We start from the raw sequence: 24,503 nt of genomic DNA on the forward strand, positions 1-24,503 counted from the left end.
TTGTCTTACAAATCATACTTTGTGTTCTTAAATTTGGCAATATAGGCTCAACATAGTAAGTTTGTGCTGCACATCAATTTATTTACCAGTCATAAATCATAAAAATCAGAGCAGATGTCCTTCATAGCCTACAGGCTGAGCCGGGACCTGATCAGTGACCGAAATAAAAAATAAAAAAGGGCATCCTGTACAGGTCGATTGTGGGCCGGCGTTGCCAGGTTTGTGGGTTTGTCACCCACTGGGACAACTCATGCTGAAAATGTGTCGACACATGGTACACTGACACATTTCCTGTGCAAGGCGCACAGCTTTGCTCCTGTACAGAAGCGCTGCTTTGAGCTTCCCTCTGTTACCTGCTATGCACATTTCAGATTAGGAAAAAAAACAAAAAAACACTGGAACATGACTAGAGTTTTTAATGTCAACAGATGCTGCATTCCCAACAGTCAAATTTAGTCAAGTCAAGTTTATTTGTTTAGCACATTTCAGCAACAAGGCAGTTCAAAGTGACTTGCATGATAAAACAATTATGAAACAACCAGCAGACATTTTACTTTGTCAAATGCCATCACCAAAATCATCAAAAATAATCATCATCAACCATGCTGATCAACATTATTATTAATCAAAGGCAGCTCTACAGCAGCTGGATTTTTAGCATTTATTTAAAGGAACTCAGTGTTTCAGCTGTTTTCTGGAAGTTTGTCTTCCAGATTAGGGCTGGAAAACGTATCACAATATAAGTGTTGCATATCAGTCAATATTGATAATTACTTATTAGTATTTTGTTTTAAATATCTGCCATCACCTTTCCTACTTTATCCACAGTTTTCACTCCATGCCACTGTTTTTTCTTTTTAAGCGTTTTTGAAGTACGGTAGAAAAACCTGAAACTGCTGCTGTGCCAGTTACTCCACAGGTTGTTGCTAGGTAACCGAAGAATGAGCGTTGCTAGGTAACCGAAGAGAGAGTGAGTTGATTCCACCAACCTTTCTTAGCTGGCTGAGAGGGTGAGTATCTAAAGTATTTCTTCTGCCTACATATCCCAGAATGCTGTGCGGTTCTGGATGAGGATTCAGTGTATAATCTTTATATATTACCTATTGATACTGATCATGTGTTTATCGTGATAGATATGTTTGTTGACATATTGAACCACTGGAGCTTAGTGGTCTGGAAAGCTGATTCAGCAAAAACTAATCTTGAAGGTACTTTGAAGCTGTTGAGTGATTTATAAAGTAACAGAAGTATTTTAAAGTCTTTTCTCTGATGCAGAGCTGCAAACACTGAAGGACAAGCTTCAGGTAGTAGTCTGCTCTGCCTTTCTTCTTCCACCTGCTTCCTTTAATCACCTGCAAAGTTTATTGATTTTTAAAGCACTTCTTTCACTTGGATGGAATTTCCAAAGATATATGCAACTGTAACTATAAATTTAATAAAAATGAGTCCCTGTTTGACTTTAGTCTGCATATAACATAACATACTTTGCATAATATAATTCAGAAGCTTCTCTAATGCATTCTTATTTTAAATTCCTTCTGTATGGTATACTAGTTTATGTATATTTTTCCTTTTTACAGGTTTATTGTGCAACTGTTCCTGCTGTGTTATTTTGGGTCATAACAGGGATAAAAACTAAAAAAGCGTGTCACAACAGGGTTCAAACATCAAGAGTCTGATTACTTGTTTTCTTGTTCCAGAACAACCAGCAGCTGCAATGCAGTAAAAGTACTAAACAAATCTTTCCTACAAAGATTCATCTTCAGCATAACGTCTTGCCTTTAGCTAATGTTTTAGATCCATACCTTACATAGTTTATAAAGTGCATATATAAGACTCCCTTTTCAAGCATCTTTTAGGATCAACCAAGGAAAAGCCAGTGGGAAACAACCATTTTACACAGAGCTTGTGTTTACCCTGGCATCACCAGGAGAATGCAATTAAGGTCGAAGCTTTTCGGTTTGCTTTCACTTTTCAACAGACATCATCAGCGATGTCAAATATGCCTTGGGGACACGTGGAAAGAGTTTACCCATCAGAGGAACAAGACATGGAATTAACTGCACAAGCTCTTCTATGAAAATGTTTGTCTGTGTAAACTATTATGAGTTAAACAGGCATGGAAATAGGCATTTTTCTCAGTAAATATATTAGTAATATTTGTATTGACATATTTCAGCCTTTGTTTAGTTATATGAAATCTGCCATTCAATAACATTCCCACCTGCAAACTGGGGAAAGTGAACATAATCTATCTTCCTCCAAACATTGTGCAATGAAATCCAAGGCTTTACACACCTTTTCTTCAGCAGTGGAGTTTTGTGCAGTGTGTGTGAATGTGTGTGTCATTATTTCCAACTGTATTAGCCATTTCCAAGTCTTTGTTGACCTCTCTGTGTGTGCTCATTGACTATCGGATTACAATTTGAACCATTATTTTGATTCATCTGTCAGAAATTTTAGATGATTTCTTTCTTTTTTTTCTTTTTTAAAGATATTTTTTGGCTCTAGTGGCCTTTATTTGATAGTCAATTGACAGGAAAGTGGGTAATGAGAGAAGGGGGAAGACATGCAGCAAAGGTCGCCAAGGCCGGGAATCAAACCTGCGACAGCCGCGTCGAGGACTAAGGCCTCCATATGTGGGCTGTGCTCAATCCCTGCGCCACCACAGCACACCCTTAGACAATTTCTGAGCAAGGTGAAATATTCTTTCCACTTTCAGACTCCAATGTTGCACAATGGAAAATTTATGGGATAAGCTATCGTAAGTAGCTAATCCCATGGATTACTGTTTACTAACAGTAATCATGGATTACTGTTTAGTAATCCAAAGCAAAATCCATACAAAAGTAAAATTTTCTTTGCTTTTACTAATCTATGCAATACTTTGGTAATGGGAAACCTTTAGGTCATCAATTAATGCTAAACCAGCTAAATTGCACATAGCAGGAGATATACTTTCTAAATTACTTTACGTATTTAGAAAGTATATCTTATTTATCTGATTTTAGCTGGTTTCTTAGTTTTCTATGTCTACATGAGTTCAAAACTTATTCCAACTCATTTCATTGTCTAATTTGTTTTGATGTTTTTGTATGTTCTTATATATCTTTCATGCCAGAATGGAGCCAATTAAAATTCAGGTGTCAAATATTTCTATTTTTAGATTTACATCTCAGTTGAGGGGTTTTCTCAGTGTTCAGTAACTTCCACATGAAGCTAAGAAGGAAAAAAACATCTATTCAGAGTGGCGCCCCTGGCTTGGCAGGACACCTCAGCACACTAATAGCATCTGCTGCTAAGAGACCTGTGAGGAATCATCAGACCGCTGCTCAAGTGAACACCTTGGTATGTTTCACACCTTTCATGGGCGGCTCGCTGCAAGGTGACAGGCAGCGTTTCAACCAATTCAAACACGAGTTCAGCAAGAGGATGTGACAAAAACTGGAAGTAATTGAGCTAAATATATATAGCCGTCATGATTTAAAATAATGCAAAACGAGTTGACAAGGTGGCATGATCTGCCTGCCACAGGCAAAAACATAATCAACTGTTAAATTAAATGATAATTAGGTCCAAGCAGCGAAAGCACTGCGAAGGCCTATTGTAATTGTAATGTTTATTTAGCTTATTCTGCCTTTAGCTCAGCTTTTACTTCTAGTGTTAGTCATCATAAAAAGCAATTTATCCAGTGGTTAAACAATTTTAAAAGGGAACCCATTAAGCAAAATTTAAATTTTTCACATTTTTGTACTTCTATTTGGGTCTCGACTGCTTCTAAAAAACCCCCCAAAAAAATACCCAGCTGTTTTTTGGAAACAAGTTTTTTGGTTTCTGGAAAAAAAGTAGTTTCAAAAACCTTTAGAATGTAACATCACAAATCTACAGGCACTGCCCCGTTACCTAGCAACTCCACCAGAGCCCAGCCCGTTACCTAGCAACCCCACCAGAGCCCAGCCCGTTACCTAGCAACCCCACCAGAGCCCAACCCGTTACCTAGCAACCCCACCAGAGCCCAACCCGTTACCTAGCAACCCCATCAGAGTCCAGCCCGTTACCTAGAAACCAAAACTCCTCAAGTTTTGGGTTCAAATTCACTAAATAAATACTGCTATTACATTCTAGGCAATAAAATGTTTCCTTTCTTATTTAAGAAAGGAATAGGTTTGTTGTGTATTTGCGTCTTTTAATGTATTTCTAAAATTGTACAAAACACTTAAGTGGTTGAATTAAAAAAAAAAACAATAGAATGTGAAATTTTTTCATCAGAATAATCGGCTGAGATGTAAAGTACTCACAAATTGTGCTCGAGTAATCGAAGAACTACTTTAATATATTTTTACTGAAGTAAAAACATATTTGGTAAAAAGTCGGCTTACGTACTGATCAAACAACTGATCAAAACATTAATAATTTAATATTTAAAAATTACATAATTAGATGGACCAAAATATAAAAGTCATGTTGGTATTTTAAAGACTGAAATTAAAATAATTTATATAGTTACAAACTATCAAAATAACGCCAAACAAACATTTTTCAAAATCTATTTATTTCAAAGTAAAACTTATGAAACTAACAAAGTGTAGGTGTGTATCTGTGTCTGGTGAATTTTTGGTTAAAACATGTTTGTTTTTCATTCAGTTTTACTTCAGTAATAAAATTATGCAAGTAAATGTAAAAATATTCCTGAAAGTATTTTTTTCCCAAAATATTACTCAAGTGAATGTAACTGAGTAAATGTAACCAGTTATTACTGATACCAATTAGTGACATGATCCATGTTTCTGAGCAGTAATTTCCTACCTGGACATGGGAGGGTACAAGCTTCTTTCAGTATGATTTTCTTGTCTCCGTTGATGGCCAGCTCCAGGCTGCTGCACAGCTCCTCGTCCACCATGCTGCTCTCGCTGTCGCCGGACCCATCCGACACGAAGCAGGACAGGTTCCTGTAGCGAGTGCCGTGTCCGCACACCACACTCTGAGAAAAGACGAAAAACGCAGGAGGCGGTGAGTTACTACTGAGTAAAAGATTAGCACTAAAGATCTGGAGTGAGGGTAAAGATGGTTCAGGTGGAGGTTTATTTTTGTTCCAGCAGCTTCTCAGGAAGGACTGGTGCAATAAATCAATTAATTAAATGATGAATTAAAACAAGCTCAATAATTTCCATTTGCATGATTTATCGTTTTTCTCTTGTCTTTCTTAAAATCGGACGACAAAAGTCTAAAGTCTGGTGCTTTCAACATTTTTTGAATGATAATCTTGTTTACAGAGACTTCATAATTCATTTTATTTGTTGTTTTGTTTATTTGGTATATTTAAAATGTCTTACAGTTCCAGTGTTAAATGTTCATTAAAATTTGAAGTTTATTGATCTTTTTTGTGTTTTTGAATTATTATGCCACCACCACAAAACTACTTGAAAATGGCCTCAATTGTTTATCACAGTAACTTCAGGGATAATTTATTGTCCAGAAAATGTTGTCATCGTGACAGGCCTTTTTTCCAAAAGAGTCTTTAGGAAGATTTATTTTATGGCCAACAGAACAAGTCTTTACAAGTTTTTGGTAACTTTTGCCTATTTTCTTTCCCACTTTTGCAGCCAAACACAGGTGGCAAACATCTGGATTTAGCTGAGCTTTACAACTATTTCACTACACAAACTGGCAACTGTTATTTAAATACTCAGTTATAAATTGCCAAGCAAAAGTATCCATATTCACTGATCTTTAACCCTTTTTATCTTGCAGTAAAATCACAAACTAAACTGTATGTCTGACTTTGATTGTGTCATGCTAGAATTTGAAAATACTTTGATCTGAAACCATTCTTCTAGCTCCATGTTTTGGGTCATGTTCCTCTTTGACGGTGACATTTTCCCCCAATGTTTCTCTTTACCAGTAGTTTTCAGACTGAATGACAGCAAAATATTTTTCTTCAAACTTTGCTTTTTTCTCTCTCCAATCCATTAAAGTTGCTAAAATAAAAGTCCCATTCAATCCAATCTCTAAAACATGAAGGATGCTGTTGAAACACAGAATCTTACCAAGTATTTTTGGTTTAGTTTCTAATGTAAATATCTTAATTCACTTTAAATACAATAACACTAACTTAAAGGAACTTTGCAACAAGGTATAGGAGTTTGTTTTATGTCAATAATTCCTTAATATTGATGATAAAATAGTAGTTCCAATTTAACTAGTACTTTTTCATCCATATTAAAGAATTATTGACATAAAACAAACTCCTGTATATTGCTGGAAAGTTATTTTTGTCTTTATTCAAGTGTACTAAGACCCTTGCACCGTAAGTCAGGGCAAAAACACTTAGTGAGATTGAGTTTTGCAGTGCAGAGGGTCAGAGTTTGAAACAGCTCATCTAATAACAGAAATGACCGTATTTATCTGCTTATAAAACACAACAGAAGACTTTATTCTACTAAGCTTAAGGCACACAGCTCATTTTCCTTGGCAAAGTTATAGGTTATTACTAATGTGTCAGCATTAAATATGCATTAGATTGATTTCTACTGTCCATCTAGCAGAATAACAGTATGAGCAGGAATATGATGAGGTCGTCCATCAATACTAAAGACCATTATTTTTTGAGGATCGCCCTTTTGGCTCCAGCCCTCCTGCTTATTGATCTCAGAGAACAGTCAGAGTTGCATTCCTTGCTGCTGCCAGAGGTCGATGCACTTACTAATATTTAATGTCAGTGGATTTCGGTAGGTTGCAAATGATTTATTGACGTACCTCGACCCGACACTCCGACCAGGGGCTGTACTGCCACTGGTAGCAGGGTCGAACCGGGCAGGGTTTCCACTGCTCCATCTGGGCCGGACACGGCCGGCCGTCGCCCTGCGAGGCCTGAACCACCGTGCGCTGCCTCTGCATCTTACCTGGAACAACAACAACAACAATGTTTTCTTTTTTTATACTGCAAAAACAAAATCTTACCAGGAATTTTTTGTCTAATTTCTACTGAAAAACTAACTTACAAATAATTTTCAGTAAGATATAGGAACTTGTTTAAAGTAAATTATTCCTAATGTTTGATTTTAAAAAGTACTTGTTCTGCAGGCAGATTATTTCATTTGTATCAAGACATTTGTGCTGTCTGAGTATTAAGTGTGATGTACTGGTGCAGAGTTATCAAATAAATTTGTAATTCAGTATATGTCTGTGTTTTCTAAAAAGGAAACGTTTTAAGTCAATTCAGGTATTTCTTCTGTACCTGATTGGTATTTAACTTCAAATGTCTGAATCAGAAGTGAAAAAGTAGATTGGTGCCAGGTGCGGAGCTATTGGGGGACCAGGGGGGGGCGTCTGCCCCCCGGCCCAGGCCCGGATGGCTGCCCATGGGGGCCCAGGTCTGGAGGTGCCAGGGAGGGAGGAATGGTTTCAAGTCGCTTTAATGTCCGATTATAGACAAAGAAAGTGCGCCCTCGCCTGTTCAGAAAGGTGTATGTATTGTTAAAGTGACTGTTTCACTCACGGTTTAGCGAATGTTCTCCCCCCACCCCCATCAACAGTTTCCAGCAGCGCAGGTGATACACGTGAGTGGCCCAGTCATTGGTCCCGCCCCCCGGCCCGACGCCGACTTGTTCCGCTAGTGACTGATGCATCCCTAATTTTGTTTTATAGAATAGAATCTTTATTGTAATTGTAGCATGAAATTTGGGTGCAATTCTCCAGATATTGCACCCAAAAAAATATTATAAATAATTAATAATTACACAAAAAAGATTATAAACAATTACTGATATTGTACTTGTCCCTTGATAGAATGTTAACTGAAAACTAAAATAGAAACAAAAAAGTGACAAGGTCAAATTGACCACTTAATATTTCAGGTGTAATAATGTATTTTGCATCAGAAACTAGACCAAAAATACTTGGTAAAATTGTGTTTTGCAGTGTATAGAAACCCTTTATATATTTCCAAGCAAATATTTTTTGTGTGCTTAAAAATGTCAATTATGCATAATTGAAGCACTCTGTTTTGAGCCCAATAAATTTAAGCAAGCAGCTTCAGACGCAGTAACCTTTGTGGTTTGCAGCACGGCAGTCATTCTTTCCCTTTGTAAACAACTCATTTTAAATGCATGTGTTTGTGTTGAATGTATTAAATTAATCTCACTGTGAACGACAGCACTTCACTTAATAGAGCGGGGGTTTTCTAAGTGACCTGCGATGCTACTCTTATGCTCTGATGTCTTGATTGGTTCTTGGTCAACCTCAGTGAAATGGCTTTTTTCCACATCAATCAGCGAACCCTGTCTGGGTAAATTTGATGCATCACGTATCCCGTTTGATCTGAGAGCAGAATGGATGTGAAGAATTAGCTGTAAGACTACACAGAACCCCCTTCTCTGACATTTCTGAATTCAGCCCTGCTGTGCTGTCTGTCTCCTTTAAACCACCCACTTGCAAAATTTCACAACCTTCTCTTTTGTTGCATATTCCACTTTTATTTCCACGCAGCCTTCCCAGCAATCCACTCACCCTGGAATGCACCTCTGCCTTCATGCACCACCTTTCAACACAACCCATCCTCTGCACACCACACACACTGTCAGAGCTCATATCCCATTCCAACAAGAAAACCTCCCACACAGACTCAGAAACATCTTCAATCAGTGCCCCTTCCTGCTCACACTTCTTTCACCTTACACAAACGTTCAAATTTTTCAATGCAGGGATGCAAGTTATCAACTTTAGATGAGTTGATCTAAAGTTGATTGAGTCCCCATCAAGCAATTGATTTTTCTCTTGTATTTTCTCTTTCTATAGATGATTAAGAGATTTCATTAAATTAAAATTCATTAAATCGTTACACTATTTTGTGTCAGCTGTGTTTAAACAGACTTAAAGCAGAAAATTGTGATTTTCTCACATTAAAATTACATATATTTATAAAATATAACAGAAATGAAACATCTTAAGTTGCTGAATAAAAAAAATAAAAGACAAAAAAGTAAAACGTTGTTCAGATGTTCATACATAAGTACGAACTGTGGTTTCCCTTGAATTAAAGATAAAACTTCGCAACATGAATCGCATTAACTCCCCACAGGCATCGAAATCAACCGTCCTTATCGGCGCCATGTTGGGGTTTTTTTACTGTTAGCCTCCCCCTTCGTAGCACTTCTGTACTTTTTCAAAGAGACGTTGACGCTACTCCGTCATTCAGTTCGGTTAAAAGAAGCGCTATTAAATTGAAACTTAAAACGTTTGAGTGTTTATATCTCGAAACAGACCCGCGTTAAGTGCATTTTTCTACTCACACCGGACTCTTCTTGGACCGTTCCTTTCTACTGTTGTGGGACAGCCGCCATCTTTAATTTCTGCATCAACGGCTCTGGGTTACGGACGCCCTCTGCTGGATGGGAATCAAACTACAGCACTAAAATAAGGTCCAAGTCTCTAAGCGGATTTTTTTAGTTGATCAATTTGAACTAATTTTAATCTAACAAACCATGAATCGTAATTGTAAGTAAATTAACTGTTTGCATCCATATTTCCATATGATTCGTACATCTCCAAGGAGTGCAAAAAATGCAAAAGAAAGATGTGATGAGAACCAGAAAACAGGGGGGGAAATGAACCTCCAGTCATTGATGCAGAACTGCTTTCTCCTAAAGCTACCTCCTTTTATTTATTTATTTTGCTGATGAAAATTCATGACAAATTTCCTCAATGTTAAATGTTTTCCTGAGCTGGATTCTAAAAAAATAACCAGGATTTGTTTGGAAGAAGCAGATTTATATAAGCAGTCTGATTTTACGAAACAAAGATGAATAAAGATGATTGTTTAATAATAAATGTTACCCTCCAGCCCACAGGTTTGCGAACATTCGGACCAGACCGACCACTCTGACAGCTGGCAGTTGACGGGACACTCGACGGTGCACGAGACATTCATCTGCCAGTTCTTCTCCAAACTCAGCTGAAACAGAAATTATAAATGCAAAAGACGATAAATCATTTAAATAAAAGTCACATCACGGTTGTCAGCAAGCAGAAGTATCTGTTATAACCAAGCAGATGTTAGAGGTGAAAGTTTTCATTCTGACACAAAGCATTATGCTAAAAATGAGCAAAGAGGTGAAAAGGTGTGGTGACAGTCTTCTGGCTAGAAGCTGAGAAGCACTTAAAACCAAAATAAATCCCTCAGCTTTAACCCACAGCAACCTCAGGATGAGAAACTGAATACTTCACGATGAAATATTCAGGCCTAATAAATTGTGATTTGTGATATGGAGAAAATTACTGCCTGGCTCACCTCCTCGCAGAATTTAATATCTACAGATTTGCCGTCACTGCGAACGCAGTCGAGCATCCGGGTCTTGATGCCGCTTCCACAAACGGCGTTGGGGCTCAGCTGACAAGTGCTCCAGTCTGGAGAACATAAAAAGGTTTCTGGCATCAGATAAACCACGACACAATGCAGGAATACTCACATCAGAGCTAAACCTCAAAGATTAAATTAAATAAAAATTAAAAAGATTTTATGTTGTTGAAATAAAATCTGCTCAGAAGAAATTTGGGAATCCAATTAAAAGTTTCTAATCTTTAAATAATGTCTACTGATTGATAATACTCTCATCATAGCTAATAGATACGGATCATACAAAAATCCCAAGGCAATTTTCTTTTTAATATTAAAAACTGGTGTTGTGCTTCCATAATCATGTCTGTGATCCGAGTCAAATCTCTGTTAAATCATTTTTTCATTTTCCATTCTTACTTTAATGTTTTTATTATTCACACAGAGTAAGATTTAACCGAGAAGATACATCCGCTGTGGATAGTTTTTATGCTTTAAATCTGGGCCTCGAACTTTTTTAGTTTATTTTTAGTTTAACTGCTGATAAGATTCTTTTGGCTTTACTCCACACAAGGAGAAAAACATGTTTTTCTTTTCGCTGCATTTCTCTTTAGTCCTTCCCACACACACTTTTTGTGCCAGAAAAGACTTGGATGGCAGCAGAAGTACTCTCAAAAAATAAATACAATCTTTTTTTTTACAAGAACAGAGATGCCACAGTGACCCATTTTCCAGCTGTGTGTTCAGCCAAGCCAAAGTGTTGTGCTATGAGAAGAAATAAACATTTTATTGTTCTTTTAAATCTGTCAAAATACAACACAGTATGGTTGCATCAAGTCTTCCCAACATCTTTTAAAATTTTTATAATTATTTTGCAGACAGAAACTGGAAATATCTTTTATTTTTGTGGAGCCCAGAAATTACAAACATATTTTAAATTCAACAAGCAAATCAACCACTAGCCCAGGAAAGGTGTTCAAGCTGGTTCTCAAACAAAAACCAGGATGGTTTTCAACAGCCAGACTTATTTACAAATAAATATAAAACACCTTTATTCTTGTATCCTTCATATCAGTTTTTGGTTCCCTTCTAGATTTCCGGTGAAACCAGTTGACCAAACTTGCTGGAGCTACGTTTGGGTTGCTAGACAACGAGTGGAACTCTGCTGGGGTTGCTAGGTTACAGAGCTGTTTTGTTTTTTCAAACAACTCACTAACAGTGTCATAGAAACATTAACTTATTGCCAGAAAACGACTAGGGGTGCGTTCACACTGCAGCCTGAAGTGACTCAATTCTGATTTTCTGGCAATTCCGATTTTTTTGCCGGGGCCGTTCACACTGCCAGTAAATGCGACCTGTATGCGTTCTGCAGTGTAAATGGGCAAACGACCTGAAAGTGTCCCGCATGCGCAGTAGAGGGCGCAATAGCGTCAGCGTTCTCAGTGTTCTGCCAACTGCCACAAAAAGAAGAAGTGCTCAGTGTTTGTGGAAGTAAACATGGAGGCTAACGGTGGAGCTTAGCTTACATATTTCAAGTTGTTGTCCAACCGGAGCAGCATATTAACGACTTAATCCTCATATATTCCGTCATGGTTGTTGTTTTTCTTCCCACTTGCGCGTATCAGGACACAGAATAGTGAGATTTGTTGAGAATCAGTGACGTTCAGTTCGGATGAATGCGACCTGGACGTTAGGTCGCATTTGAATCGGATACGTATCGGATATGGGTCACATTCGAAAAAGAATCCGACCTGTGCTGTTCACACTGCCATGGAAAGATCGGATACAGATCGCATTACGTCAAAAAAAAAATCGGAATTGGGTCACTTCAGGATGCAGTGTGAACGCACCCTAGAAGTTTTTCTTTAAGTGCCTGTGCTGTTTTTAGAAGCAGTTGAAACCGAAATGGACGTACAAATGCGTTTATTCATCGTAGATTGTGCCGTTCCAGATGCTAAGTCACCATCCAAATATGAAAATGCTTCCTGACTGACTGACTGTCATGTAGCTCGTCTGAATTACGCGCTTAAAGTGAAGTGTTTATATCGAGTATATGTCGAGTGTTTATATTTCAAAACAGAAACGCATAAAATAAATTTTGGATCTCACACCAACACCGGACTCTGTGTTGACAATCTCTTTCTCCTCCTTCTTGGTTTTACTGACGGGTGACATCTAAAGTTAAGATGCATTATCGCCATCTACTGGGCTGGAGTGTGGACCAGAGTATATTTATTTTTAACCAACTTAAATTCTTAAACATAATCCCGTTTCCTTTAAAAATTAATAACTGCTTTATTTATCTTGTTGTGTTTAACTAATATGTTATTCATCTTAATGTCTCCACATCATATTTCCTAAATTCGTATTTTAATTTTTCTCTACTTGCCCTAATCTTTTCACAATGAATTATTACATGTTCTCTCCATGTCCATACCACACTCGCATCTAACTGTTGGATGTTTACGTGTCAAATATAAACTTATAGTTATTCCGTTATGTCCGAGCCGTAACCTGTCTTGCTCTGGTATAGCCGCCATCTTTAATTCTGTGTCTGCCTCCGCTTCAGAATGACCAATGGCGCCCTCTTCTGGTTGGTGGCCAAACTACAACAGTGAAAGACGTTCGAAGATTATTATTTTCTCAGGTTCTAATAAAATTGGGCGATTCCTTTGATTATTTAAGTAGCAGAAAACATGTCGCTGTATAAGCCATTTATCCTTTTTGGCATTCATATCTCACACTGCTTGGATGTATTTCACGTTTTCGTACGACTGTCACACAGAAGCTTTAAAAGCACACAGATTTAGCAAGAAGAGAAAACACGTATTAGCATTCAGCAGGTTGCCACTGTTGATTTTACCTCCCAACGTGCATGCGGAGATGAAAAGCAGGTGACGGGGAGTCAAGATATACAGTTCATTATAATCCTCACAATTTATTTCCTTTTGTACAACCACACAATGGAAACGTAATGAAGCACTCAAGCTGTGACTAAGCTGTAACCTTTCAGTTTTTATTCAAAAGAATGTTTTATTCAAAACTGTTTTCAGTATTTATTCAAATGGTTTAACAAAAAATATTCCTCAGCAGCGATCACATAAATAAGCCGGCAGCTAAATTATGTTTAATTGATAAAGAAGAAAAGGAAATGGTGTGATTTAAAGTATACCACATCATCTATCCAGCAGTGTAGAATCAAAGAAACGGCTGGCATTTACTGATGCTGCGCGTTCTGACAGAAGCTGCAGGGTTTTTTTCTTCGCTGACATTTAGAGAGCTATACTTTCTCCTCAGACTCAGTCAAATCCTGCACTAGTGACAGGGAAGATCTTCCCAGGACAGAGGGATAATAACTCAAAGCACTCAGCAAATCCAACCTAAAAGCTCAGGAGGATCCATCTGCAGCTGAGACTCCAAGTTACGCCCACTTACTATCTAAACTCTGAAGGAGCCGAAAACCCTCTGAGGACGCACGTTCATTTGTATCAAATCTAGCTCAAGTAGCTCTTATGAATTGGAAAAAAAGTCTTTAGAGGACCAGCTCTGAAGGCTTTGGATAATGACATAAAAACATGAAATTGATACCACTTTAGACAATCAAACGGTTTCAAATTAAGTTGGTTCTGTGTCCTGGAGACTCTAGGAATGTTACATTTTGCAAGTAGTTCTTCTGTGTAGGAGAAAAGTGAAACAAAAATCAATCAAACATGAGTCATCACTGCTTTTATGTTCTAGTTTTGCTTTGTACACAAACGTATAAAGTCAATGTTACTAAATCACACTTTAATAGTGCCCTAAGATATTTGCACTAGAAACTAGATAAAAATACTTACCGAGTAAGATTTCTCGGTTAAATCTTACTCTGTGCTTTTGCAGTGATACTCTGATTTTTCTGTGGCGGGTAACAATAAATAGTGGAAAATTTGCTTACTTGCAAATTTTTTATAGACGATATTTAAAATATTTGAAGGAAAATGCAGCTTTAGAAGCTCAAATACCTCAATGCACTGGACACACAACCCACTGAGAGTATTATTGCATTTTAAATTAAATTTGCTGTTTTACCTATTAAAATAGACAGTTATTGATGTTTTTAGAGTGAGTCTGAATCATTTGTGGCTTTCAGCTTTTAGGGGATCAACTGTACGATCCAATAAACAGAAACAGAAAGACTTGGCAGCAAAAAGCTCCTCCTTTCTAAGAAGAATATTGCAGGTTTCTGGAACAATGCGGATCAGACTGTGGTCATAATGTAGAACAAAATGTCTGGAAAAGAACCAAGCATCATGCCAACACAAACATGTCACCCTATTGTCAAACTCACAGGTGGACGTTTGATGATTTGGGTTTCTTTTCAGCCACAGGACCAGAACCAAACTGCACTTATTAAGCTGCCAAGAACTAAAGTACCAAAGTGGTGTAACCGTTTAAACATGAGGCCATCTGTCTGCGGCTGAAGTTAGGCTCTCATCAGAACAACAAACACAGGAGGAAACTACAGCAGAACGGCTGGAAAATAAACAAATCAAGGTCTTTCAAAAGCCTAAAATTTAATTAAAATCAATTTTCAAATATTGAAAAAGTAATTCAGGAAATTACTGCATCAACTTATTGTAAGTAGCTTTACCACCAACTGAGTGAACGTATCTTTCCTTAGAAACTTTTTCCCCATGACGGTACATATAACGTTTTAAGTATTAAGACAGATGAAATTGTCTTCTTTCAGCTTGTCCTGTTATTTCTGGACTCTCTTCTTATTCTTCACTCTGGCACAAAACTTGCTGCGACTGCCAGTAATTTCAGTTGGACATCGGCAATTTATTTCTGACATAAATTACTTTTTACAGTTCCTTTTCATCTAAAACCACTCAAATCAATAACCAGTTCCAATGAAAGTTGGTTGGGATTCTACTTCTGTCGTCAACACGACGGGTAAAAGAAACACTAAAAGAAAACCAAAAGTGTGGGATTGAAAGAAGTGGAAGATAAAACAGAGGTTTTTGTTCTCTGGCATCAGAAGAACAGGCAGTCAGAAATTGTCAGTTTCAAATAGCTGCTACTTGGTGGGCAGGAGAAATCAAAAAGTGCATGGTTGGTTTTAGGGAAAGATTTGGGGCTTAGTGGAAGTGAAGATAAGTTATAAAAATATCTATGAGTAGGAACCAACAAACACCTGAGGGCAGGAAAACATGTTCATTGATCTCAGACCTGAGGTTTGAAAACAACTACACTTTATCATATATGGGTTTGTGGAAAAGACGCATCGTACCAAACAGTTCATTTTACTGAACAGCAAACTGAATTATTGGTGAAAACCATATAAATATTGGCAAAATGTACAGACTAGGGTTACATAACATCAGGAAAACATATAATTGAGATATGACTATTGAATATGACGACTGATTCATCCTGACTATTTTCCCATTTTCCAATAACTATATTGACCAGCCTCTTTGTTAGCTTCAGCATCTAAACCATTAAAAATATACAACATATTTGGTCATTAGAGTCTCCCCAACAAGTCAAAAAATTATCATGCAGAATTTGAAAGCCTGACACTTGAAATATAATAGCTGATCAAATATGGCGCCCCAGCAGTCGTCTATGTTTGTGATATTGACACACTGACATCATGATGACAAACAAATTATTCTCTCTACGGACATTTTCAACAATATTGACCAATTCTCTACACTAGTCAGTGAAGAGATTAGTGTAGATACGCTAGACGTATCAATGTTAGGATATGTCTATTCACTGTACAAAACATGGTCATTAAATTTTTTTGCACAAAATAATTCTTAGAAAATAAGACTTTAGTCTGGTCAGTTCTGTCTATTTTGAGCTGTTTCAGAGCATCTTGTCACTTAAATCCAAATAAGATGCTTCTGGCCACGTCCCCAACTCAACATTTACACTCACACGTAAAAATGTCTACAAACAGATGCCCAACTGTACAATCGTACATATTTGAAAAGCAGAAGTGGAGCGTCCTGCGCAACCAACGAGAATGCAGCAAGTGGTTTCCGGATGGCAAGTCAACAATGAAACACTTGTTTTTCCAGTAGCCATTGTACAGAGCATACAGCAGTAAATCCAGCTGACCAAAAGTGCTGGAGCTCAGTTTGGGTTGCTAGGTGACAGGCAGGGCTTTGTTGGGGTTGCTAGGAAACAGCAAATGTGACTTAACAGCTGTGAGGTTTTTGAAACTGCTCATTTTCCAGACATCAAAAATATTAACTTATCGGCAAAAAAAAAGAAAGTAAGAACTTGGGATGTTTTTAGAAGCAGCTGTGATCAAAATGGATGAATAAAAATGTGCAAAACGTGAATTTAGATCCTCTTTAAATGACTCTATACAGCACGTCTTTTTCTTGCACCCTATTCACGTTAATATAATGTGAATTAAGAATAAACTGATTAGACCAGACAGGCTGAAACAAACAGAAAGAGCATTCTATCATTTTGGTGTCAAGACAAATATAATTTTTATCCTTGTACTTCAAAATATAATGTGAATTCAATAAAAAAAGAATGCACAGCGTTATGATTGTAAGAGTCCAAACTATAAATAATGCAACGTGGGAAAGAACTGCAACATGTGTTATTTTAAAAAGAAAACAACAAATGTTTGATTTTGATCCGTTCACCTTTGGAAAATCCCTGTGCAGGCAGCGAGTCCAGGACAACATCTAAGATATAAGAGCAGTACAACACCAGGGAAATGTAATTACAGGAAGTGCTGACACAGAAATCCATGCACCATATAGGAACTGGATCTGGACGGATTTTAAGACATATGTGATGCATATAAAATACCCACCTAAAGCAGACAAGTTGATTTCGCAGAGTGAAGCACAAAAATAACTTATCTCTCTCCTTTAGCACGTCAAAATGTTCTCATGTTGCAATCGCCCTGAAATGATCAGTGCTTCTTTTCTTTGAAGCTGAGCTTTATAAAGTATTTGGCTGCTGCTCAACGGCGATAACAAATGAACACTTTGTGTGCAATGAGGTTATTTAAGCCGTCTCCCCCAGAGCCAGTGAATGTGGCTGCTCTCTCTGTAATTTCTGCCAGCATCCAGGAGTTTCACCATATGGACGCATTTAGGTTCACACCTTTGAACAATACAGAACCAGGCTTTCCAGAAGCCAAACCTGCCCCAAAAAAAGGAAATCAGTGATGAGAAATAGCATTTTACTCCCAAATCCGGGGTGCAGTTGCTTTCAAAACAACCTGGGTGTGTTGTAAAAAGCTTCTTTAACAACACAGGCTGAGGCATCGCTCATAAAATAAGCTAACAGAGACGACTGGCTGTTTTTAGCAGCAGAATGCTCGTTGGCAACTCGGGGAATTGCGCCTCCGTCTGCCGAACCGCCTTGTGTCACTCTGGGGACCGAGAATAAGGAGAACGAAGCGAGAAGAAGCGACAGTAAGAGAGGAAAAGCGGAGAAACGGTGAAGGATGGAGCGACTCGAGAAGAGAAGGAGGATGTTTTACCCATAATAACCTCCTCTCATTCATTATGTACAGATACATGTGTTTCTCCGTGCAGGCAGCCAGGCGGATTATAAACGGATTGTAGTCTGGTTATATAAGAGACATGTATTAAGGATGTAATAAGGATCAGTGCTAACCTCAGCTTCTGTCCAGGTTTCTGAAAGTTCAGACATGAAGAAACGACGATGTGGGAGATCGACTTACTCCGAATTACAAAGACTTGCAGGAATTATTTTGTTTTAGGTAAATTAAATAGAAATATTCAGATTTTTTTACTGAAATTAATTAACTTTAAGCACAGGTTTTTTAATTTATTACAGGGCAGAAGTTTGACATTTGGTGCTGTTTATACTGTTGTAATGTTATGACTTTGTACAGTGAAATTGTGACTTTTGATTAAATGTTTTATGATATTAAACTGCTTTATTAACTAGCGTAAGCTAAATTGTCTTTTTACACGCTGTCCCTGTTTTAAATAAACTAATCTAAGCTGCACCACAGTGAAAAACAGTCAAGTTTCTTAATTAATCTCAACTTTAATATTTCTAGCTGAGAGGCTCTAAAATCAAGATTTATTTAAAACCTATATTTTAAACGCACCAATATTATTCAAGCTAAACTCTCCAGGGCGTTTTTTTGTGACAACAGAAATGGAAGGAAAATTATCTACATTTATTTTGTCCACACCTGAATATCAGATGGGGGAAATTAAAAAAAGTTTCATTATTTACTGATTGCAAACTTTACTCGTCAACGTTTGCCTCTGTGAATGGTTTGCATTGAATTGTTTAGCATGTATTTGTCTCGGGAAACACCTGGCTCTTCACCTGTGATGTTGTAGAAGTAGTTGAAGCAGTTGAGGTTCAGACTGCACGGCTCTCTGTCGGACAGCTCCGGGCACTGCCGGCCCACGCCGGGGTACCGCAGGGCGTACGCCGTCCGCACGCGGCTGTTGTTCCTGCTGCAGGGCTGAAACGCACGGAAACGTAAAATGATGAAACAGAGAGCAACAAGAAATAAATCCAGTTGAGTCGCAGCGGCGAACTTAAATACACGATGTCCGAACAGTCTTCTGAACTCATTAGGGCACATTTGGGTCAACCGTTAGGAGCTCCTTATTAGCGCGTCCAAGCGTAAAGAAAGTCCATGAAACCGCCAATTTTGACCCTTTCTCCCTGTTCCAGGAGGTGGAATTTTATTTTTTCCAGCGAGAATCACAGGGAAGCTGAGAAAGAGATTCTGCTCGGCCGGCGACCCATCAGATTCTCCGGGTTTGAAGAACGGAGAACAGTGGGAGAAAATGACAGCCTTCTGAACGGCTCCATTGCTGAAACGATGAATAAAACATGTGCGAAGCCCCGCTGGCGCCACTGCAGACTCCATGTCGAGAAGGGAATTGTGGGTAGATGGGGAGTCTTTTTGAGGGGGAAAGAATTGGTTGTGATTAACAACGGCCTGGTGAAACCAGGGAAACCAGTGAAGAGGATATGAAATATTAGAGAAACTAATGCATATGTGAAATAAGTCTGAGTAATTTAAGAAGGTACGGGTTAACGGCTGCATCCGTTACCATTTCCTTTATGGAGGGCCATCGTCAAAAACATCAACACACATCATATTTGTTGGTTATTTTGGCTCTAAATCAACTATAAACTGCTGGGATTTTAGTCTTGATTTAAAGTAACTCAGTGTTTCGGCTGTTTTGCAGTTTTCTTGAAGCTTGTTCCAGATTTGAGCTGCATAGAAGCTGAAAGCTGCTCCTCCATGATCTCTGCTTTGTTTCATTCTGCTTAGTTCAATAAAGCCCTCTAACAGCAAATTTGAGCAGAAGTAGTTTCCAAACAGAATAAGTTATTTAACAGATCTGTGGCAGTCTGCCAAATCAGGCGCATTATTCCCAGCTTACATATGCAGGTGTGTGTGCATCATTAAATGCGAGCTGGAGACCTGCTCCGACGTTGTGAGTCTTTATCATAAATCATCGCCGTCCCCTGCTGAACGCGCAGTGAGCACAGTGTAATATAGGTGATGTATAAGCCACTTTGTCTTCCTTCCCCAGTTCATGGATCTACTTTATTCCTCCTCCATGTACCAGAAATAACCTGTTGACAAAGATTCACACACTGCTCACGATAATACAGTGCAGCTAAGCTTTGCGTCCTCTCGGCCTGAGGGAAAATACTTTTGACAAGAAAAAGATATCAAGATAAATCTCAGCGGGCTTGTCAGAGTCGGAGCCTCTGCTAGTGAAGAGTTTAGGGTTGGGAATCAAGAACCGGTTCTCAGGAGTTAAAATACTTGGAATCGTTTTTGGTTCCAAGATGGCGTCGCGGCACAAACGCTCCAAAACATATTTATATTTAACACAGAAAGACAGTGGTAACATATTCAGAACTTTAATCACAATTAACTGAGGTGGGTAGAGCACATAATATTTTACTAATGTAAGAGTAGCATTACTTTAACATATTTTTACTCAAGTAAAAGTTAAAGAGTAGCCACTTTATAGCTCATTTTTATATTAACATATCTGCATGTTTGGTTTTATTTATTTATATTCAGTCATACTGAATTACATTACTCTTAGGTTTACATATTTTATAAATTGTATCTCTTTTGGTTGTATTTTTATTTTTAATATTTAACACCTTAGATGGAGTAGCTTGTCAGCGAATAAGCAATTCCACCATTGAGCTCAATAAAGTCCATTATTTCAAGAAATTACTTAAGTAAGAGTAAAAAAGTATTTGGTAAAAAGTTTACTCAAGTAACTGATCAAATTATCATTTAATATTTAAAATTACGTCATCAGATGGAGCAAAATAAAGTGGAAAATTTGGTATTTTAAGGAAGAAAATGAGAAGAATTCATATAAGTAACAAAAAATAACAAAATCAGACAAAATAATTGTTTGTTTACAAATCAGTTTCTTTCAATAAAAAAACCTTATGAAACTTTAACAGGAACTGCAGGAGTGTGTCTGTGTCTGGAGGATGTTTGGTTAAAACATGTTTGTTTTTCATTCAGTGGGTAGAAAATCCAGAAATTTTACTCAAGAGATGAAATACTTCATAATAAAATTACTCAAGTAAAAGTAAAAAGTACAACACAGTAAAACATATTTTAAATGTTTTTTTCCCAAAAAAAGTTACTCAAGTAAATGTAACTGTAAATGTAATGAGTTACTACCAACTCTGCCTAAAACATCCTCAATACAACTGATTGGTACAAATGTAAAGCTTCGATACGTTGCTTAGCAACCGTGGTGACTCAAGGGGGCGGAGCTTCCAGCTTCACTTCCTGGTTACTGTGTTAACGTTAGCGCCATAATGCATAAATAATCTCCAACATTTACAGGCACAGTCAATAAATTAGAATATATTTTATATATTCTAATTCCTTTATTAAAGCAAATCCATTTCATGTTAAAATGATGATTTGACAGAGGGACACAAGTTTTAATTTTGTTTGAATCAAATACAACATGGTTAATATTTTTTAATTAGTTTATTTCCTAAATCAATGTGAATCTATAATGACTCGATAAATTCTTATGCTTTCTGTTGTTAGCGGAGACGACGCCCTGCCTCCGTCGCTAGCGGAGACGCCGCTCTGTCTCCGTCGCTAGCGGAGGCGCCGCCCTGCCTCCGTCGCTAGCGGAGACGCCGCTCTGTCTCCGTCGCTAGCGGAGGCGCCGCCCTGCCTCCGTCGCTAGCGGAGACGCCGCCCTGCGCTGGGTTTGCTCACCATGCTGCAGCGGCTCCAAGCGCCCCAGTCGTTCAGGACGCAGTCCTCCGGACACGGCAGCCGGCTCTCCCTGGCTCCCAGTGGCATCTCCTCCGGGTCGCACAGGTAATCCTCCACGGCCTCCGACGGGCCGTCCACCGTATTCAGCATGCACCTGGAAACCAGCTCAACCCGTCAGGAAAACCTTCTATATTTCATCAGGACAGTAAACGCTAAACCTTGTAACTAAATATCAGTTTGTGTTTTAAAATCATATATCTGCTATCTGGTTTAAAATAGTATTGCTTATATACATTGTTTTTTATGGACGATATGAAATTTCTTAAATTACTACTTGTTTTTACTTATTGTTATGTGATGTCTAAGATTTTATTTTCACTGGGGAAAATGTGAAACGTCATTTTTATTCCTGGTACAATAAATAAATTTGATTAAAACAATTTTTTACTCAAGCATGAGTAGAACTACGTCAACATATTTTTACTCAGTTAAAGTAAAAACGGAAGAAATTACTCGAGTAAAAAATAATTTGGTAAAATGTAATATAACTTATCAAAACATCAATCATTTAATACTTAAAAATTAAATATGAATTCTACAATTAATTAATTAAACATTAAATTAAATTATTTTAATGATTAATTTTAATTAATTTTGATCCATTATATTTTGACAGATCAAAATATAACCTTTTTTATTTTGGTAATCTAAGGAACAAAATGAAAATAATTCACATAAATAACAACAAAATAACAAAATCAGGAAAAAGAAAAATTCCAAATTAGCTATGAAACCTTATCAGAAGCTGCAGGTCTGTGTGTCTGGTGATTTATTGGTTAAAACATGTTTGTTTTTATTCAGTGGGTAGAAAATCCAGAAATTTTACTGAAGTATTATGAAAAATTACTTAATTATTATTAAAATTTCTCAAGTACAAAGTAATTTTTTCCCAAAAAGTTACTCAGATGTAAATGTAAGTAGTTACAACCCCACCCTGATTTTTATTTTACTTTTTTATTTTTTTATTTGCTGCAGATACCTGACTTTCCGGGTTTGGACTCCCTCCCCACAGTTCTCCTTCAGATCCACGTTGCTGACTTTCCAAACGCTCCACGGCTCGGCGACCCAGACGTACTGACTGCAGTCGCTCTGGCACGGCACCACCTCATACACCTGAGAGCCAGGAAAACCTTTTACACCTTCATGCTGTTTATAAAACATCTGAGGGTAAAAACTGGACTTTATTTCTTTACACAGTTTGGTCTGGAGAGCAGCAGGTTTGTCTAACACGCAATGATAATTTGAATCAACTTTCTGAAATTTCGCTCCACTAACAGATTATTTATCCAGCTGGGGTGATTTAACACCTTGAAATTGGGTCTCTGTCTCTTTAAGAAGCTCCTGCCCTTTGTGAAACTCCGCCTTCAGGAAGTTATCACAGCATGGCTGCTCTATTAACCCTTAAAAGATGTTTTTTTTTTTTTACCAACGTTTCACTGAGAATCAGCTCCTGTAATGAGCTCAGCAGATGAACAGTTCCACCAGGTGTTTGCTGATTGCTGCTGGCTAGTCTGAAGGAGCTGGAGAGGGCAGCTCTGAGAGGTGGAAGCTTGGAATCTGCAACTCTGAGGAGGAGCTGCGTCTTGGAGGCGGGGCTAGGTCCAATCAGGCGTTTTGGACGGCTGAATGGTTGCCATGGAGATTAAATGATTTCTCAAAGATGGATGAAAAAATCAAAGCAAAGCTCCAGGTCTGTTTTTATGAGGGAACAACATCATAACCCAATGTAAAGTTAAAAAAAGTCAATTAGTTTACATAATATGGCTCCTATTAATGTAAAATATACATATTTTTGTATAGTTTTGGCTTAATTACCGCTGAGTATGTTTTTCTTTCAACAATTTGCCTTTTATTTGAGTCTGTTAACAATAAATCGATCACTAAATTAGTTGACGATTAATCAGGATTAAACTGATTAATCTGTCAGTGACCCACTGATGTAGGTTCACATGTGAGACACAAGGCGAACAGAGCTGCTCTTACCTGGGCCTGAGGCAGGAAGTCACGTCCGACGAAGTTGTTGTGGATTAAGAAGAGACAGATGGATTAATGAGAGCGAGCTAACGGCTCATAAAGCGCAGAAGCCATGATTAATGCAACATTTCAGAGGACATAATCAGAAAAGCTCTTGGCATAAATACAGAGGCAAACTAAACAGACAAGCTGCGAGGACGGGATCAACACGGCTCTGGGAAGCACAGTTTTATGTGTTTTATTTTCAAATTTAAGGAATTCATAGGGAAACTCCATTAATGGAGCGTTAATATGTTACGGTTTCAGGGGATTCACAAAAATGGCAACAACTCAAATGAGATTCACCTTCAGCAGAGGCACCCAAAAACTACACTCAAGTAAAAAGTATCCATCCAGGAAAGTACTCAAGTCAGAGTAAACAAGTATTTGGTAAAAAGTCGACTCAAGTACTGAGTAACTGATCAAATGATCAATAATTTAACATTTAAAAATTACATCATCAAAATATAAAGATAAGTGGAAATTTTGGTACATAAAGGTAAAAAATGACAATAATCCATATAAGTAACAAAAAATAACAAATCAGACAAAATAATTTTTTTCCCAAATCAGTGTTTCTCAATACAAAGTTTCTGAAACTTTAGCAGAAACTGCTGGTCTGTGTCTGGTGAACCTTTGGCTAAAACATGTTTGTTTTTCACTCGGTGGATAGAAAATCCAGACATTTTACTCAAGAGCAGAAATACTTCACAATAAAATTTCTCAAGTAAAAAAGTAGTGAAAATACCCCTAAAAGTAACTTTTTCCAAAAAGTTACTGAAGTAAATGTAACTCGTAACATTTACTGACTTCCTGTCATTGTAGCACCGTTCAGAAATGATC

General features: G+C 37.7%; 1 protein-coding gene and 1 long non-coding RNA gene across 2 annotated transcripts in view; one reads left to right on the forward strand and one right to left on the reverse strand.

Annotated features, from left to right (window-relative positions):
- Positions 1-5,121, forward strand: part of LOC107833115 (uncharacterized) — a 12,809-nt gene extending 7,688 nt beyond the window's left edge. The window contains exons 2-4 of the long non-coding RNA XR_001658825.1: positions 219-226; positions 457-460; positions 5,112-5,121. This is a non-coding gene — a long non-coding RNA (uncharacterized LOC107833115). The remainder of the gene's footprint in view (positions 1-218; positions 227-456; positions 461-5,111) is intronic.
- The window catches only part of thsd7ab (thrombospondin, type I, domain containing 7Ab), a 224,633-nt gene that overhangs the window by 21,671 nt on the left and 178,459 nt on the right, over positions 1-24,503 (reverse strand). The window contains exons 15-22 of the mRNA XM_007573511.2: positions 23,631-23,636; positions 22,627-22,760; positions 21,588-21,741; positions 18,668-18,809; positions 10,289-10,404; positions 9,835-9,952; positions 6,757-6,902; positions 4,807-4,981 (exon numbers count right to left, since the gene is read on the reverse strand). Coding sequence (XP_007573573.1) covers positions 4,807-4,981; positions 6,757-6,902; positions 9,835-9,952; positions 10,289-10,404; positions 18,668-18,809; positions 21,588-21,741; positions 22,627-22,760; positions 23,631-23,636 — 991 coding nt within the window. The remainder of the gene's footprint in view (positions 1-4,806; positions 4,982-6,756; positions 6,903-9,834; positions 9,953-10,288; positions 10,405-18,667; positions 18,810-21,587; positions 21,742-22,626; positions 22,761-23,630; positions 23,637-24,503) is intronic.

Source organism: Poecilia formosa, unplaced genomic scaffold (genome assembly GCF_000485575.1).
Source record: "Poecilia formosa unplaced genomic scaffold, Poecilia_formosa-5.1.2 Scaffold331, whole genome shotgun sequence".
Taxonomy (NCBI): domain Eukaryota; kingdom Metazoa; phylum Chordata; class Actinopteri; order Cyprinodontiformes; family Poeciliidae; genus Poecilia; species Poecilia formosa.